At 35.8% G+C, this 20,393-nt stretch overlaps 1 protein-coding gene and 1 long non-coding RNA gene across 13 annotated transcripts in view; one reads left to right on the forward strand and one right to left on the reverse strand.

Moving 5' to 3' along the window:
• Positions 1–20,393, forward strand: part of MMP16 (matrix metallopeptidase 16) — a 303,974-nt gene that overhangs the window by 249,179 nt on the left and 34,402 nt on the right. For both annotated transcript variants that reach the window (XM_077876326.1, XM_077876325.1), the window contains exon 8: positions 13,994–14,144. In XM_077876326.1, the coding sequence (XP_077732452.1) occupies positions 13,994–14,144 (151 nt within the window). The remainder of the gene's footprint in view (positions 1–13,993; positions 14,145–20,393) is intronic.
• Positions 1–20,393, reverse strand: part of LOC144300373 (uncharacterized) — a 78,261-nt gene that overhangs the window by 7,713 nt on the left and 50,155 nt on the right. For all 11 annotated transcript variants that reach the window (XR_013366974.1, XR_013366980.1, XR_013366978.1 and 8 more), the window contains one exon: positions 5,223–5,452. This is a non-coding gene — a long non-coding RNA (uncharacterized LOC144300373). The remainder of the gene's footprint in view (positions 1–5,222; positions 5,453–20,393) is intronic.

A 20,393-nucleotide genomic window follows, 5' to 3' on the forward strand; every position in this document is an offset into this window, starting at 1 on the left:
CTTACTCCCACTAGCCACCTCTCTGTGGCCATTGGCTGGAATACTGAGAAGGGTCTTACCTCAGGAGTGGGGAAAACGATTATCTTAGAATGAGCACTGTAACAGTCCTAGGACAAAGCTCAAGAATATTTATAAGGATACAAAAGTATTCCCCCAGTGAGGTAAAAGTCACAGCATCTGGCCTCTCCCATAAGATGAGGAACAGACAAGGATGTCCCATTTCAATTTTATTCATTATTGTACTGGATATTTCATGTAGCAGAATAAGGCAAGATATAGACTAAATAAAATTATATTCACAGACAAGATGACTGTCTGTGTTGAAAATCAGATGCAGTCAACCAGTTACCTCTAATGGACAAGTGAATTTAGCAAAGCTGTAGCGTATGAGACCATTATATAAAGAGCAATTGTATCTCTGTATATTTTCGAGAACTGTGATGGGTCTGCGATTTTACCCTCTTTGCAAGCTAACATGTTAGCCTGCCTCACTTTCAGGGATGTTGGTAGAAACACAAGATTCCTGAGTCAGAGAATAAGACAGAGACAAAGGCAGTAGCTAGAGTATAGCCATTTATATGAGTCCCCTGAGCCCCTGATTCTCAAAGGTGATGTGAAGAGGACCAGGCGACACCTGTACATGTAATCAGTTGCATTGCAGGAAGGAACCACAAGCTTAGAGAACCTAAAGATTTCATGATGAGCAGTACAGTACACTTGTTTAAACTTTATCCCAAAGGGAGACCTTTTCTTCATTATACTGGACAATAAATACATCTTTACTTTGCTATGGAGGAGACACAGTCTATCCCCCAAGATTGTGGCTATACAAATACCTTTCAAAATATAGTCCAGGACAAAGGCAGCCATTGCCTTTGCTCACCAGACCTGCTGAAGACTGGTGGAGAATTGCCTTCCATCACATAGCAGCAAAGGATAGTCAAGAATTGAAAATTAAAAAAAAAAAAAAAAAACAATAGCATCAAAAACTATTAAATATTTAGAGATCAATCCAAAAGATACATGAATGACCTCTACACTAAAAAACACAAAATTTTGCTAGATTAAGTAAAGAAGACAAATAAATGAACAAATATGTCTCATTAATGAGTTGGAAGACTCAATATTATTACAACCCTCACCAAATTCATCTATACATTTGAGCGCAATCCCAATCAAAATCCCCACAAGGCTTTTTGTGGCAATTGTCAGACTGGTTATCAAATTCATGTGCAAATGCAAAAGACCTAGAATAGACAAAACTATTTCTAAAACTCTAATAACTTCAAGTCTTATTTTAAAGCTACAATAATGAAGACAGTGTGGCATTGTCTTATTTTTCTTAAAAAATCAGTGTAACAGAGTACAGAGTCCAGAAACAGACTAAAAAACAGATGGACAAGTAATTTTGACAAAGGTACAAAGGAAATTCAGTGGAGAAAAGATAATCTTTTCAACAAATTATGCTGAAACCATGGGATATCCATATGCAAAAAACTAAACTCTGATCCAAACTTTGTACCATATACAGAAATGAACTCTAAATGGTCCTAACCTAAGTAGGAGTTATAACTATAAAACAACTAGAAAAAAATAGGAGACAAATATATGTGACTTTGGTTTAGGCAAAATGTCTTATATATATGGAGCCAAAATCAAAATCCATAAAAGAAAAATTGATGAATAGGATTTTATCAAAATTAAAACTTTCTGCTCTTTATTTTTTTAAGGTTTTATTTATTTATTAATGAGAGATACAGAGAGAGAGAGGCAGAGAGAGAAGCAGGCTCCATGCAGGGAGCCCGACATGGGACTCGATCCCGGGTCTCCAGGATCACGCCCTGGGCTGAAGGCAGGCGCCAAACCGCTGAGCCACCCAGGTGTCCCACTTTCTGCTCTTTAAAGATACTTTAAATAAAAAGATTGCTATAGACTAGGTGTCTGCAAACCATATATATGATGAAGGGTTTGTGTCCAAAAGATACAAAGCACTTTTAAAACTGAAAAAGAAAACAAGCAATTCAATAAAAATGAGCAAAGGACCTAAACAAACTTTACCAGGGATGATATATCGGTGGCAAATAACCACAGAAAAAAAGATGCTTACCAGTATTAATCATTAGGGAAATGTGAATTAAAACCACAGTGGAAAAAATAAATAAATAAATAAATAAATAAATAAATAAATAAATAAATAAATAAATAAATAAAACCACAGTGAGAGGGGTGCCTGGGTGGCTTAGTCAGTTAAGCGTCCAACTCTTGGTTTTGATTCAGGTCATGATCTAGGGTTTGTGGGACTGAGCCCCCCATGGAGCTTTTTGATCAGTGTGGAGTCTGCCTGAGATTCTCTCCCTCTCCCTCCCCTGACCCCCCCTCTTCAAGTAAATAAATAAAATCTTTAAAAAAAAAAGAAAAAAGCACACCCATACAATGAGATACTACTGCATACTTATTAGAATAGCTAAAATTAAAAACCCTGACCGTGCCAAGTGTTGGCAATTCCTTTAAAAGTTAAATACATAGTTATTGTAGGATCCAGCCATTGCACTCTCAGGTATTTTCCCAAGACAAATGAGACCAAATGTCCAAAGACATCTATGCAAATATTCAAAACAGATGTATTTGTGATCACCCCAAATCAGAAGTAATTCTAATATACTCAACTAGTAAATGGATAATCAAGCTGGTGGGTATCCATATAATGAAACCCTACCAAGCAATAAAAAGGATGAATTACTAATTTACACTACAATGTGGATGAAGCTCAAAGTAATTGTGTTTGGTAAGAGAATTTGGACAAAAAAGAGTACTGATATTAAACTCTAGAAAATGCAAAGTGATCTATAGTGACAGAAAGTTACCTGAGGGCAGTTGAGAACTGAGCAGGAAGGAATGCAAAGCAGCATGAGAAAACTTTTAGGGTGATCAATATATTCATTATTTTGCTATATTGATATTTTGACAGATACATATGTGAAAACGTCACAAATGATATACTGAACTAGGTGCCGTGTATTCCATGCTAATGGTACCTCAGTACAGCTTTACTAAAAAAAACAGCTTTACCAAGCACATAAGTTTATGTTGGAATAGCTTAAGTAACTATTGCATAGATTTAATATACTAGTGAATGTGAGTAGTAAAATTTGCCTCCTGCATTGTTCTACAGCATGTTAATTATGAGCATCCAAATTAATACTATGTTGGTTTCAGTCCCTTACTGAATTCAGGAATAATTAAGCAGAGTGTCCCCTTAGAGCAGAGATGCCCTCATTCCCAGCAACCTCTCTTCTTGGTTACATTTCTAGTATCATGGAGAATAGTAAAATGTGAAGTTAACTAAATCTTAATAGAGAATGAATCCACTTACTGAAGATCTATCTAAAACATTATGTAATTTCAATTTAATCTCAGGATTTACTGCTTACAATGATTATAACTTATTTCCTATTAAGTATATTGGAATGACTGTGTAAAATAGGTGGGTGCCCTCCTTTGAAATAATTTCATCATTGTTATTTTATATTGCATATCTATGTTATTTTTACTCTCTAATTTCCCTGCTCTTACTTTTGTCCATTTTTTAGTTATGGTTTACTATGTTATCATGTATTTTTCCTTTAAGAGCCTTCAGATTTTTGTGTAATGAAAGAAGGTGTAAGTAAGTAGATAAATGTTTTAAGGAATTTTTTCGTTCTACCTCACATATGTGTACGTGTATGTATTGTTTTTAAGAAACCAGTATATAATACCTCCTTTTACTCATCAAGGTGCTACTCAGTGTAGCTGCTTATACTTGAATGTGAGGCCTGTGTACCAGCCACGCAATTTCAGCTAGTCAGCTAACTTAACATCACTCAGGTAAATCAAATATAATAGAGTAACATTTTGTGAGCACAATCAACCCAGATGTTTATATTCTCAATTACCAGTCATGTTCAGGTTGAATGGTTATGAGATAATAATATCAAAAATCTATGTTGAGAATTGAGTTGGTGCAATTCTCTCGAGAACTGAAAATAATTTTTAAAATGAAGCTTCCAGTGTTGTCAAAACCAGTAACAGTCAAAGTCAAGTAGTTGAGAAGTCTCAAAATTCATATTGTTGCTATCACTTAATAACTTTAAGCAGTCCTTATCGTGCTATTTGACAGTTTCATTTCAAGAGGCAAAATCATTTATAGAATTGGAAGCAAAATATCTAGTGTGTAAAAGAGCAGGGCCATAGAGTTTAGGAATAAGAAGGCATACAGAAGATGTCTCTCAAAAAAGAACTGTCTAAAATATGTGGCATTGGAAAATGGCAAAGAAAATAAGTGTTAAAAAATTATTTATGTGACTCGGCATTACTCCTTTATTTCAAATACTCCTGTAAACCAGCAGTCTCTTTTTCCTGCTTGCAAATCTTCATTCTTGAAAAGTTTAAGGAGTGCTAATGAAGTTCATTTGAGGTAGAAATATACCGTTTTTTACATGGTGCAATGGATAACCTAAAAGATCTTTTACTATAAATAGAGGAATGCAGTGATAACTTAATTCCCTATAGGAGCTAATGGAAAATTTATGCCTGAAAAGCTACAGTAGGTTAAGGAATCTACATTCAATGGCCCTGATACAGACACAAATAGATTCATAGCATGTGAATTGTGCTATTGTCTTGAATTATAAATTTCAGAAAATTTTAGCATTAGTGTTTATATTATATAGTGACAGGAAGTAATCATCTAAGCCAAGGGGTCAAACATATGATTTTTTAAAATCTCCCTTGATAAATTTACCTCCACTTGTTTATAGCCATTCCAAAACTCTATGGTATGTTTTTATTATAGCTACTTTTATTCATATTTTAAACTATAGTATGTTCCCATCAGTAAAACTTGTGTCTAATTTTTTTCTCATTTTCCAAAATTTTTATCATATCCTTTTATTTATCATGTCAGGTTTGAGTTCCCTGGGAAGCAAACACAGATAAAGTTATGAGGAGAGAAGTAAGCTTCTGGAAGGCAAACAGGGACAAGGCAAGACTGGCCTGGAAAGCCATGGACTGTGCTGTAGATATGACAGGGTCTTAGCAAACCAAATAAGGAGCTCCAGAGCAAATACCTGTCAGAGGAATCTCATGTAGGGCAGAAATGACCAGGATCTAGGATGTGGTGTGCTCAGTATTGGCTGGATGATGCCCAGGAAGAGCATGGGTTTGGCCCATCCCAAAGCACTTACCTGGTTTCTTGGCCCAATTCTCAGATCCAAAGGCATTCGTTGATAGATAGGCCAGTTCTTTCTTGAAGAGAAGTCTAGTAAGCTGCAAAGTCAACAGCTGCCACCTTTGTGGAAGTATTCAAAACTCTCTGCTTACTAGGTGATGTTGTAAAACGTGGCAAAATAAATGCTGGTAAGAGTCATACGACCTCCATAGTTGGGCATTTGTTCAAATCTCTTGAGTAACCAGCCTATAAACAATATTAGAACTTAATTCAAATAATTGGCACTAACATAGATCAGTGTACTTAATCATTTATTATTGATATCATTTATTTGAATTGGTATCAAGCAAATTTGAACAAATATTAGATTATATAAAAATAACAAGCACCATTTATTGGGTATCATGATCCAGGTATAGTATGGATATTCTACTTTTTTTTTTAATTTTTTTTTAAATTTTTATTTATTTATGATAGTCACAGAGAGAGAAAGAGAGAGAGGCAGAGACACAGGCAGAGGGAGAAGCAGGCTCCATGCACCGGAAGCCCGATGTGGGATTCGATCCCGGGTCTCCAGGATCGCGCCCTGGGCCAAAGGCAGGCGCCAAACGGCTGTGCCACCCAGGGATCCCGGATATTCTACGTTTAATCTCTCATTATTTCCAGAACTCTGAATGAGGGGGTTAGTGTCTTATGTTACAAAATAGGAAAGGAATATTCAGATTTAGTTACTTTCCCAAGAGCTCACAGCTAGCATTTGGCAGAGCCATCACTCCTTAGTTAGATCTGCTCTCAAGGCTGTTGAATGTTCCACTAAACCACAGAATCTACTACAGAAAATATTAATTCTTTATTAATTTTTTTAAATCCATGAAATGTTCTCTAGGAATAAATATATCAATGTTGAACAATAGTTAGCCCAATAAACAATAGTTATTGAATAATCTAAGTGCAAAAAAAAATAATCTAAGGGCAGCCTTCTTTTATATGAAGAATATCCAGTCTTCAAGGAACTAATGTTCAAATCTTTAATGTAAAGGACACCAAGCAAATACTTTTGGCTTTATGGATCATATGGTTTTCAATCAAAACTACTAAACTCTGTCACTGTGGGGTGAAAGCAGACTAGACCATATGTAATGAATAGATGTGACTGCATTCTGATAAAATTTTATTTACAAAAACAGGCAGCAAGCTGGCAGCCCTAGTTTACAAACCCGTGTTGTAATAAAAGATACAAAATATAAATGTGTGAGTAGAGTTTTGTGGCCCCTAAAAGACAAAAATATAGTTGATTTTTTAATGGCCCCTAAAAGACAAAAATATAGTTTATTTTTTAAGTTAATAAATTATAAAGGGTATCTGATTACTGAGGACACAATGTACAAGGCATGAGCAGAATACAGTGGATTAATTAATAAACACTTCCAATAATAAATGTGGAGTGATTACTTGATAAAGCAAGAGGAAGCAGAAAACCCTCAGCAATTCTGAAAGCCAGACAGAGTGTAAACGTGTTCTATTGAGAGAGTCAATTTGGAATAGCAAGTTGAGCATCGAATTAAAAATACCTGGACTGTAGTACAAAGATACTAGCAATTGATTGTGTGCTCTTAAGCACATCACTTCTTTGGCCTGTAAAATCAATGTGTTGGGCTGGATTCTCAGCCATATTTCTTTTTTTTCTCCCCCCACGTAAACCTTTTGTTATAATAAATAAGACATATTCATGGCTTAGGTTTTAAATCACATTTACAGATGAGGAACACTTCTAGGCCCAAACAGGTTAGCGGTGAAGCGACTACTGCTGGGAGGAATGCACGGCCCCCATGCACTTTAAGCCTAAGAGCAAAGACTTCATGTCAGAGATCACCGTACACATCCCCTCTAGGCTCAAGAACTGGAAGACTGGAGGGGGAGCAGAGACTTGGTGAAGCTCCTGTGACCACCATCTGATACCCTCACCTTCACACTACAGAAGCCAACGAAAGTTGTGCTAAGAAGCTAAGAAGGAACTTTCCTGATTATATGAAGTGAAACTTTCTCTCTATTGTTAACAATTAGGATAAGGGCATTAGCTACACAGAGTATCCACTGACAAATACAGACTATGAGAACAGGGAAGAGTTGATATCTCGTTTCACACAGGTATCTCGTTTCTTCAAATGTCAGAAACTTCCACACCACAGCAGGAGAGCAGTGGATGAACTCAGCCATATTTCTGATCTAGTATATCTGAGCAATGCAGTGCACTCCCATCAACAACTGTGGGCAAGTCCAAGGGTGTTAGAAAAGCATGTATGAGTGTTAGCTTGATAAAAATTTTAAAAAGTCATTAGACAATACAGTTTTCCTTGTAGGAATAAGCATACAATTTAAAAATTCTTCAAGGGATTATCTGCTTAGTGCCTATTTCCTCTGCTGCTCCATCAGCTTTACAGGAGCAAGACTCTGTGTGTTTTTTTCACTGGTATCCACAGCTCCTAGCTCAGTGACTGGCTAAAAGAGGCTCTTAATAACACACACTGGATGGATGGATGGATGGATGGATGGATGGATGGATGGATGGATCTATGGATCTCATTGATGACTTACTGGAATAGATGGTCTGTAAATTCGTCTCCAACTGTAAATATTCTTTGAGGTTATTCTTTTTATTTATAAAGCTTCTCTGTCTTTAACTCGGACTTGTTGATATTTTCCTCTGCACATTGCCAAGTACAATGTCAGTAAGGACCAGTTCTTTCCACTTGCTCCAGAATATGTGAACCTCATAGGAAATCCAATAAATGCCTTCATTCTGCCAAAGAGGCAATATTTTCCTTGAGAACCAGACCATCTGATGGTAAGGTAGTTAAAAATCTATCCCTCCAATGTTAAAAAAATAAAGAGTTGTATATGAATCTCATACTTAGTCAAGACTCTTAACAAGAGAAACAAAGTTCATCTTTGTCCATGTGAAAATCTCATCAAGATACAAAAGGAATTGCCTAATTGTATTAATTGGGTGTTTGTTAGAAAACACCTGAAGAGAGAAAAAAAAAAAAAGAAAACACCTGAAGAATTAAATGTATAACTCATAATCATTGTTGAGTTATTTTCTTGAATTCTAAGCCACAAAAACTCAGCAGGCAAGGTGTTGTTTTTCTTAATTTTTTTGTGTATAACTGCTGGGATCTCATCATGTAACCCTATAGGAAATGTTTGCTGATGAGTTGTCTGTTTTGCTTTGTTTTTTGAAGGGAATATAAGTGCATTAAAAACAAACAAAAATCCCCTGCTGTAGGTTCCTAGTGGGGAAAAAATGATAGGTGAATGCTAATCTTCTATATCAAGGCCTTAATTATTAAAAGAGAGGCTCTTTGTTTCTCCTTTTTATTGACTGAAAATTCTTGACCTACAGCATAGGGAAGTTCTTCTGAAACACATTTTTTTAAAGTTTTTTTTTTCTTCTTCTTCTTTTTTTTTTTAATAACAAGAATTTCCTGGAAGAACTGTAACTCTTTTTCTTTTTTTACACATTATTCCCTTCGGAGACACCCTGGAAAATATAAACTAGGGTTCTGTGAACATTCTCTCATGTCGGTGCAGCATGAGTATCCATGAGCTTAGTGATATCACTGGACAAGGCCTGGAAAAACTATGAAGAAGTTTTCATGGATAGGTTAGATATAAGGAACTACAAACAGGTATTCTAAAGCATACTAGAATGTTCCTGCTTAAGAGGTAACCAACTGAGGTTAGCTGATGACAGGTTTACTCAAAATAACTAGCATGGAAAGCACTGGAACCATATTATCCTTTCCTAATTAAAACTGAGATGAAAGGAGAGAATGCAGCATAAAACAGGACTTTCTTTTTTATTGTATTGTTTTAAGACTTTCTATTTTAAATGCCACAGAGATATGACTAAAATATAGAGCAAGCTGGGAAACAGCTGTCTGGATTTTCCATCTCACTAACTCTGGCAAGGAAGTGATCTGGGCCCTTGGGGTGTTTTTTTCTTTTTTTTTTTTCTTTTTCTTTATAAAATATTCAAATTAAACAATGGCTCAGGATAGGGGTATATTTTTATGATAGCATCTCCCAACACACAGTTAAATATAATTACTTAAATGGCCCTCCAACACAATCTTGGGACTTGCCTTTTTATTTTCTCAGGCTAGTTAGTGGTCAGAAATCTCATTTTTTCCTGCTCTATTAATAAGGTTCAAGACTAAGGCCCACAATATTATTTGTGTAGCCTTTTCATTTTTGTTTTGACTATATTTGGTTATTCATGTAATATTAAACATAGATCTTTGAATTAATAACCATTTATTAGGCACCTACTGCTTTCCAGGCATTATCTATAAGGTACTGCAGGAAAATGGTGTCAGACACAGTGTTTTTTTCCTCAAGTTGCTCACAGCTTAGAATAGGTAGCGGGCTTGTGATCCATTAAAGTACTAAGTTCTTTGTACTAAAAGTGTATAAGTAATATGATAAAGGAGAAGACTGCATACTCTGGCAATGTAAGAGGCCCACCTTATTCAGATGGGAACTGCTTTCCAGAGAAATGATGTTAAGCTAAGTTTTGAAAGAGCCCTACCCATTTTCCAGAAATGGAAATAAATGGGATATAGATAAAATAAGAGACTCCTATTTAAAAGAACCTTGAGATGACATATAGATGAGTTTGGGTTTTATGCCAGGTGCAGTGGTAAACCACTGAAAAATTCAACCAAAAGGGAGATAAAATCAGGTACACATTTTGGAGAAATCACTTTAATGACCTTGTGGGAGACATATAAAAGTGGTCTGAAGGCAGGAAGATAGAAAGGAGGTTATTGAAATAATACAAGCTAGAAAACAAAATTATTGCTCTTAAAGCACATGAATGGAAGACAGCACTGCGCGCTGGCTAAAAGCCAGGATTTTGAGTAGCAGACTTGGGCTCCATCACGTCTAATACCTTGTGTGATGTTTGGATGGCCAAAAGTTTATACTGGACAGTCTTACTCAGTTAAAAGAAAAATAAACCCAACCAGATTAATTGAGTTTAGGGGTGGGCGTGTGACAGGAAGTCATTCAAGAACTGACTACACTTGCCATCTCTCGAATTAGGCCTTCTGGTCTCTCTTCTGTAGCTTTGCTCTTTGCATCCACTCCATTCTCTTTTCCCTTTCAGTTGCTCTCTCTGGTTATTCAATTTATACATCCTCATAATGTCTGCTTGCCTATGGCCATCATGACTTCTCCAGCCTCATACTATATAATGAATCATCCTTTCCCCTTGCTCAGTGGGAATGTCTCTCAATACTCCCTGGGTCACATTCCCAAGAAAGAAGAATGAATGGCTCTGTTCATCTCTTCTCTTCTGCCTAAACTATAATCCAGAACTCTGCAGAATTTTGACTGGCTCGAGGCTTGGATGGTAATATATGGAGAAGACATGGAAAATGGTGGGACCAACTTCAGAGCTTGTGAACAAGACAATTACCTTTAGACAGGATAATTGAAAAGTTGACCTGTATCGGCGGCAATAAGAATGGACCGCAGGGAAGAGGTTCAAGGAAAAGTTTAGAAATCAAAGCAGCTGAATGTAATGACCCATCCTTATGAAAAATAATAAACAGGGAGGTTTCAGATATGACACCTTGAGTAATTAGCATGCCATCTACAGAGATAGAGAAAACAAGAAGAAAGGCCCTTTGATGAATTCAGATTTGGACCTGTGGGTCAACTTTATAGAAAATCCCAGTAGGAAGCTACCTATACCATTTGGCTCTCAAGAGCTATTTGGCCCTGTGTGACCACTCTGATTTTTTGGCTTCTAAGTTTTTCTTTTATTTCAGTCTCCTTCCCTCTTTCGTCTACATCCTATGCATTTGCCTAACTCATCCCTCTTCCCTTATGTGATCTCTTTGAAGACCATATATTTCTAGAAGCCCAGTTCTGGTTCCTCTTTATCTTCTCTATATATTCTTCCCTGGGTAATTTCTTCAAATTAGTAAATACCATATTTATGCTTGTGACTTACAGATTGTTACCTTCAAACTCACATACCCACTTGCTCACGTGATGTCATTTCCATATCTCACTGACATCTCATACTCTAGATTCAAACCCTCTACAGCCCATACACAATGGAGTCTTCTTTGGCTCATTTTAGATCACTCTTATTCTCTCACTTACAAAAGTCAGAACTTGGGAATTATCTTTGATGTGTCATTTTTTAATTCCCCACAGCTAACCCAAAAGCAATGTCTATCAATTCCATCTCCAAAATGTGTCATGAGTTCATTTTCTTCTTTCCATCACTGTTGGTGTCACTGCTGTCACCTTATTACAGGTTATTAGCAAAGACCTTTTTAATTTAAGTATTCAGTGACTTTCTGTTTCATTTAGAATAAAGTTTAAAGTTTGACAAAGACCACATGATCCTTACCTCCATTCTTACCGCATTCCTACAACATTGTATTCTATCACTCTTCTCATCTTCTCATTAGGACATTTGTCCTTGGTGTTTCCACCCCTTCAAACCATTTTCACTGTTCTGGCTTCTTTGAATCATGTAAGTACAACTCACATGTCACCTGAATAAAGGGAACTTTCTGTGTCCAATACAAGCAACCACCCTACCAAATCCCATCATTTTCAGGTTTTATATCTAGATAGATAGATAGATAGATAGATAGATAGATAGAGAGAGAGTCTTTACAGTATAGTATAGTATCTTTACTATATATATATATGTGTGTGTGTATATATATATATAGTATCTATATAGTACTTTTTTCTCTGAAATTATCTTTGTTTAAGGTCAGTTTTCCCATATGCCTTCACCAGAATTTAAGAGACAGAGATGTTATCTTTCTTATTCACTGCTACATCTCCAGTGCCTAAAATAGTGCCTAATAAGTCTACTAAGTAAGTTGTTGATGAATGATTCAATTAATTAATTCCTGCAAAAGACCGTTGACAGGTCTTCTCATTTCCATTCTTTTCTTTATAGTCCACTTTCCACAAAACACACACAAAAAATCATGTTTTGAAAATATAGAACAGATCACATCCTTCCACTAATTTAATCTCTCTGATGGTTTCTCAGTACCCTCCAAATAAGACTGAAACCCCCATATACATTTTCAGTACCACTGCCTTGTTCATTACACTCCACTGATCTTTTCATTTGTCATCTTACAGAACTCATTTGCTTGGCATACTGTTCCTGACACTCTTTGCATAGCTATCATCTTCTTCTCTTTCTTTAAATTTTGGTTTAAATGTTATTTCTTCAGAGAGACTTTCCTCATCTCCTTACTTTAAAGGAGACCCCTTAGGATTTCTTTTTTCTCAACCCCTGATGTCTTTCCTTTGTAGCATTCAGTAGTTTTTCAGTTACTACAATTATATTTTTGTATATTTGGTTTTGTCTGTCTAATCCACTAGAATGCAGGATGATCAGTGTAGTGATCAGGTCTGTCTTGTTGTATTTAGTATCCTTGGTACCTAACATGATAGTTGGGACACTGAAGATATTTAATAAATTTTTTTTTTAATGGTATCAAATGGTTGTAGAAGCTCTTGAAGTAAATAAAATTACTCCTGTAACAAACTAGAGACACCTAACTAAATCTAGACTGAAGGCATGATTTTTTTTTTTTTTTTTTTGCTTTGTGTTGTGTTGTTTTAGGCCAAAATATGGTGTGTTTTTTTTGTTTTGTTTTGTTTTGTTTTTGTTTTTGTTTTTTTACTTAAGGTGTAACATGAATGCTTTACCCTTACTTCCTATCTCCTGATTTAGAATAAGAAGAGAGGAGGTCGAGACCAAAGCTCTAGGAAGTGTCAACATTTACAAACTGAGGGGGGAAATAAAGCCCAGAATGGAGCCCAGAGAAAAAAAGACTCCTCCACCCCCAAAAATGGTTTTCTAGCAGCTTATAGAGAAGACCTTTAAGTAGGCAACTGTGTCAATAGATAAGGATGGAGAATTATTTCCTTGAAAGGCATTGCTGACATCAGAACAAAAGTTTTCGGTGGAAAGTAGGCGTTACATCAATTTCAGTGGAGTGAGAAATGTTTATAGATTATTTGAGAGGCATACCAGAGAGGGGAGTGGTGGGCCCAGTCTGCCAGAGGCATAGGACATGAGGAAGTGTGTTGTCTGTAGATAATTTCAAAACAGCAATAAAACTAAAGTTTGTCTTCTTTTTTAATATTGGCATGCTCCCACAATTCCCAACAGGATTAGGGTTAAAATCTCCTCCCCTTAGGTTACCATTCTTATTAAAGAGAGGGATAGTATAACCACTAAAAGAGGGCATAGGGTCAAAGGAGGATAACTTTGTAACACTAAAGGAACTTGTGAATGTTTATAATAATAGGAAAGGATCAGCCTAGAGGATGTGTTTCAATAGAGTAGAGGTTGTAATCAATAAAGCAATCTGAGAGTACACAGAATGCACAGAACACAATCATGATTTAGCCTTAAAATAAAAATAGCGTGTCTGATTCCTAGAGGAAAAGTCCTGATTCTTGATTCATAATTGGTGTATTGTGGCAAGTTGTAGATCTTTTTTATTTTTACATTAACTCACAAATTCTGATTATATCATTAAATAGTTACCCATTTTATCCATTTTTGTAGATAATCTTTCAAAAATAACATCCGTGTTCCAAATGTGACTACTACTTATTTTATGAATTTCGTGTAAAATAACTTTAAATGCATTGTATTCATAAATATGTTCTAATTTCTGATATTAAATTATTGTATTCTGCAACTGCACTTCTTTCATACAGGTAACAAATACTGGGTGTTTAAGGATACGACTCTTCAACCCGGTTATCCTCATGATTTGATTACTCTTGGAAGTGGAATCCCCCCGCATGGTATTGATTCAGCCATTTGGTGGGAAGACGTTGGGAAAACCTATTTCTTCAAGGGAGACAGGTCAGTACACCTTCCATGTGAAGAAAATAGTTAACTAATGTTCAGAAAAGTTGATATTTCTATTCTATAATAGACATGTACTATTGATTACGAATCTGTATGGATATAAAGACAAGGATTAATGAAATCAAAAATATTTTTAAAGTCTTTCTAAATAGTATTCAAGATAAATCTTCCAATAATATTCCCAAATAATACGACCTTCTTATGAATGTTTATGTTCTTCCTCTTAGCCATAAGCTTAACATGCCTATAAATCTGTGTGACCAGGGTGCCTGTAATCTTGCAATGAATTTTCTTTTCATTTTAACTTAACTTTATTTTTAAAAGCACATTTCACACAGGCTTTTTTTTTCTTTCATTTGAAAGTTAAATTTTTATACTCTGCACACTGTTCATTGTAAACATTTTCACACAATTTCGGTTTAGTATGAGTTCTGTTTCTTAAGAAGCTGATTATTAGGTGTCAACGAACAGGTGTTCATGAACTAGGCAAACGATCACTTAGCTTGAAGTGTAGTATCCCTTCCCTGCAACTTTCTTTCATTTCTTTTTTTTAACTGTTTTTTTTTTTTTTTAAGATTTCATCTATTTATTCATGAGAGACACAGAGAGAGAGAGGCAGAGAGAGGCAGAGACACAGGCAAAGGGAGAAGCAGGCTCCATGCAGGGAGCCCGACATGGGACTCGATCCTGGGTCTCCAGGATCAGGCCCTGAGCCTAAAGTGGTGCTAAACCGCTGAGCCACCCAAACTGTCCCTTTCTTTCATTTCTTATCCTTTCCTTTTTTTTTTTATTTTATGACATTAGTAAAAATTAAGCGAATTGTTAGTCTTAAAATTGTAGCATCTACTAGGCATACATGGCTTCCTCATGCACCTTTGATATAAATTACACATAAAATGTAACTTGAAGTCTATATTTTTTATTAATCTAAATAAATGTTAAGGTAGAAAAAGTAATAGAGATGAAAAATTTTTAATTACACAATTACTAGCTAGGTCAAATGTGACACTCAATATAACTTTTATTAGTATGTAGAAGAACTTAAGTATGCATTTTACTGCATTTTATAGTAAATTAAAAATATACACACCTACACATAAACAGAGCAACAGGCTTTAATGCCCATCTAGCTAGTATTGCCTTTGCCTCATAATCTTGGCACAGTATAACCTTATAAAATGTCTCCAACTTTAGGAGAAAGATATGTAAGGAGATAAACCTTATTTTACTATTCGCAGTATTTAATTGCAAGTGATTTCAAACATTGAGCTTTATCATGAACAAAAGATTTGTATAATTTGTCTCCATGAATAAGAACTTTTCAATTTATTCTGTTGCTAGCTTTCTATATATTTGATTTGTATATACTTCTATGGCAAAATGTTTTAATGCACTATCATGAAACTGAGGTGCTAAATGTTTACCAAACTACAAACCAAAAAGGTCTATCAAACCAAAAGTCTATTAAAGGAGAAGATGCTACTTACAGCCAGAAAAAGTATATGATTCTCAGCAACCATAAGTGTAATGGAGTAGGAAACAAGAATAAAGAAATTGAGGGCCACAGCATGGTGACCACTAATGAAAATAAATCTGCAGACTTAGGACATACTCTTTAAAATAACCTTGGGGCACCTGGGTGGCACAGCGGTTGAGTGCCTGCCTTCAGCCCAGGGCATGATCCTGGAGACCCGGGATCGAGTCCCGTGTTGGGCTCCCTGCATGAAGCCTGCTTCTCCCTCTGCCGTGTCTCTGCCTCTCTCTCTTTGAATAAATTAATATTTAATGTATTAAATATCAATAAATTAATGAATAAATAAATATTTAAAAAGTAATAAAATAAAATAATAGCCTTGAAGGTAAGTTTAAGTTCCCAGCCATTTTAATTGCTTGAATGTACAGTTTCAGGACCAGGTTTAAGGAGTTCTTTGGGGGCTTGGGGGATTTTCTGTTTGTTAAGGTTGTTTTTTTGTTTTGTTTTGTTTGAGAAAGGTATAGAAACAAAAGTCTGACAAAACACTTCTGCAGGACAGAACATGACACTTAGCTTTCATGCAACAGTTTTCACAGGATTTCACAGATGGTGATAAAAACTGCCATTCTATTATCAGGTAGCCTATTTTTTTCACACATGCGGATATTACTTTTAAAATGTTTCCAATCGAAAAATTTAGCACTTCCTGAAAATTTTAAGTTTAGAAACTAAATGTGCACTTCCTCCAATCAGTGAAAGCAATGAAGGTTAGATACCAAATTCATACTAGAATAAAGGGAAATACTAGTAAATGGGAAGAGGAGTTTTAATACATTTGTTTCCTACTTGAGAAGCTACCTGCAAATACAACAAAATACATAGAAGAATACTTTAAGCTCTGCCTTAATAACTGGTTTTATAGGTTTAAAAATATGTAAAAGCAGCAGTCCAGTTAATTTCCATGTGTGTGATCTTATGTAAGCTTTTATGAGTCATGGATGTTTTTTAAGCAGATTACCTCATATTCACATAATTCTATAATTCCAAAATCATAATTTGTCAATACACTCATTCTAGATTAAACGTAGATGGACAAGACATTAAATAAACTACCTGTCCGAAACATATAAATGACCATTTGGTTGTCACATTTATAGACGAATTCAGTGAGTCTTTCTTCCTTACATTGTGTATTTTTCATACTTATCAATTTTTTTGATGTTTTTATTTTCTATGTCTAGTTTTGAGAGAAAACATTGCAAATTATTTTGTCCTTACTTCTCCCTCTCCCCCCACTGCAATCTTTCTGCTTAAGAAGGGTGGTGAGGCAGGACGGCAGGGTGGGTGTTGATTAATAGGTTTCTATTTCTCTGAGGCTAAGAGCAGAAAGGGATTTTAGAGATCATCTATTCCAGGTGTGAAAAACTCAATTGCTTTAAAGGGTCAAGCAGATAATATATGTGCTACTGGTACAGCAATAGTATGAAAGGCAGTGGTAGTGAGCTGGAAAGTACAAATACACTAGAAAAGTGCTCAGAGCCAGGATCATTTACTTAATATGCTAGACAAAGCACAGCTTAAAAAAAAAAGATTTTGCTTATTTATTCATGTTACATGGGGGGTGGGGGGGCATAGACCCAGGCAGAGGGAGAAGTAGGCTCCATGCTGGGAGCCTGACACGGGACTCGATCCCAGGACTCCAGGATCATGCCCTGAGCCAAAGGCAGGTGCTAAACCGCTAAGCCACCCAGGGATCCCCCAAAGCACAGCTTTAAGTTAGATTTGGTCCAAGTGCTACCCTATGTCAGCCCTGCATCTTGTTCACATCCTACCCAGTGTGTAGACACACTCAATTATATTCCACAGAAAATCATCCTACTCTAACCCAACTGTCCATCATGATAGTGTGAATATGAGATAACCTTTTCCAGTCTCAATACCTCTAATTCCTACTTCCTTTAAGATGTCTATAGTAGTCCTGGCATAGCCTTCAGTTCATTTATGCAAAAAAATATTTTGAGCACATGTGATGCAACATGTGCCAGAAAGGACCATGAGGCTTCTGCTCCCATGGCACTTAACTTCTATTAAAGGAGACAATAGTAAGCAGCAAACAAGTAAATGAGCCTGAAACTTTAACATTGAGAAATGCTACAAAGAAATAAAGCAAGGTGGTAATGTGATAGAGACTCATGGGTGGTAAGGAGCAGTTGGAAAATCAGTGTGGAAGTCAGACAAGACCTCACTTATGAAGGGGACACTAGAGTGGAGACTTGAATGGGTGAAGTTTCAGCCACATGAAGCCGTTTGGAACAATATGTGATAGGCAGATGACACAGTAGGACACAAGCAATAATATTGGAATCTTTATATCAGTTAAAACTTTGTGGCTAGAGCCTAGCCAGTTAAGTGGTAAAGGAAGTCAAATAGGGACCAGATTATATGGGGCCCTATAGACCACAGCAAAGATGTTGGATTTTATTTCATGTACAATGGAAAGGCATTGGAGATTTTCAAAGGAAAGTAAAGTGATCTGATGTGTATTCACAAAACATCCCTATGGCTTCCGTGTGAAGAATGGGCTCAGGAGTGGAAGCAAAGAGCGGAACTGGGAAGACTGCTGGAGTAGTACAGGGAAATACGGAGGTTGTAGTGGAGATAGAACAAAAAGGGTACTTACAGGATATATTTTGAATGTAATCAGAACAAGTCCTTATTATGGCTTAGATTTTAGAGGTGAGGACAAAAGCAAATTAAAGATAACTTCTAGGTTTTTCAAACCTGAAAAATTGCATAGATGGTGCCATTTCCAGAAATAGGGCAGACAAGGGGAAGGAATATTGGGGAAGGGGGATTAAAAGGTTGAAATGTTCATATTTAGATTGAGATGTCTGTTTTACACACCAACTGGAGGTTGGTCAAGTAGGTACTTGGATATTTTGAGTTTGCTTCTCAGTGGAAAGTTCGCTCTGAGGTACACATCGGAGAACAATTGACATAAATTGCATTAAAAGCAGGGGACTACCTAAGTATAGAGATAGCTAAAGAAGAATAGTTGAAATGATGGCTCTTTAAGTAAATCTGTAAAGTCAGATAAAATTTTCCACTATTTCCCACTATTTTACATATAGCCTGGAACTCAGTTCTTCAGATTCCCACTTGCCCTTTTCTTAATACACTATAATTTGATGCTTGGATACATTTTGCATCCTCATAGCATTTAACTCTAAAATGCTATGTTTCTAAATCATCTCTCAGCATCTTCTCACAAATATATACAGGGCTCTGTTGCCATACTTCATTCTAAGCTTAACTTTTAAGAATTTTAAGATATTTTCAAAGAAAGACAAAACTTAGATCCACTTTGGTTTTTTACCATTATTACCACTAATAGTCAAACAGAAAAACATGTTTATTTCTTCTAGCTTAACTTGTGTGTTTATGAAGTAATTAATATATGTGTTTTTAAAATCATCCAACACGGTAGATTAATATTTCCAATTCTGATGCGTGTTTAAGAATTATCAGTGTTCTCTTGGAATCTCAAGTTCCAGAAACTGGTTTCTGAAAAGTGGGATTTTGAGTAACTATTTGGATATGAAAAAAAGAAGTGGTCCTATATTTTGTGTAACTTAAGCAAGTAGTCTGTAGTACAGAAATGAGACAAAGTAGGATGAAGAAATGGATGGGTCACATGAAATAACCCTTGGAGCCACTTTTTGTTCAGTTTGAATTCAGTATCTAGCAATATGCCATTAAAGTATGGCATTCTATAATTTTCTGTACCATTTTTTTTTCTTAGCAGAGAAAGCATTTCTTAGCAGAGAAAGCTTTTAACAAAATGTTGTATACCATTATATGGACAGTTTTTGTCTTTTATGGATATGACCCATGATCAAAGTAAAAAAAATGATAAATCTCATTTCCAATTATAATTTATTTTGAAGCATTGTTTCACAATACTTTTCTCAAAGAATCAGCAATTTAAAGTCATAATTCTACAGTAGAGATAATGGATATATCAGAAGAAAAACAACTGTAAGTTTCACTTATAATAGCTTTTATCATTTGCCCACCCTCCTGCCAAAATTCCAATTTTTTTTCCTATAATATCTAAGTTGTAAACCCCCCCCAAATGGTTTATTTACACAGGTTTCATCTGAATATGTTAATATGCTTTTCAATGAACCCATAAGCTTATTTTTCAGGGAGGAAAAAAATCAGTGGGATGAGCTTTTTGTTTATGCTGAAATATGTTCAAAAATGTTGAAAGTTAAAATGCAAACCTGTATTTATGAATAAGCCTCAGCACCTCTTCTAAGGCAGCTCTGAATATAGTTAGATGATTCTGATCACATACAAGTTTCCTGGGAATTATCAAAGCTGCCACTTTATACACTTTTTACAACAGATAACCTAAGGGTCCAAGCCCATGTTGGGTGCTTAAAAAAGATTGTGAAATGATCCCAAATTATAGTTTTGCATTATCTGCTAGTGATGAAAGGGTAAAATTCATACCAGAATTGTGTTCCTACAAGGGTAAAATTCATACCAGAATTGTGTTGTGTAAGTAAATTCACATTCCATTAATATTTTCTGGAAATGTGATCTCTATGAATCTTAGGTGCCTGGTTCAAGAAAAGTCTTGGTGGGTCAGTGGGTCTGTGAGTGAACAGAAGGAGAAAAGAAAGAAAATGATACTCAAGCAGTGTATCTTAGGAGTTAGCACTGAGGGTAAGGATGCTCCGCCAAGGGAAACAGTAACAGTC

The sequence above is a fragment of the Canis aureus genome, chromosome 28, assembly GCF_053574225.1.
Source record: "Canis aureus isolate CA01 chromosome 28, VMU_Caureus_v.1.0, whole genome shotgun sequence".
Lineage (NCBI taxonomy): Eukaryota > Metazoa > Chordata > Mammalia > Carnivora > Canidae > Canis > Canis aureus.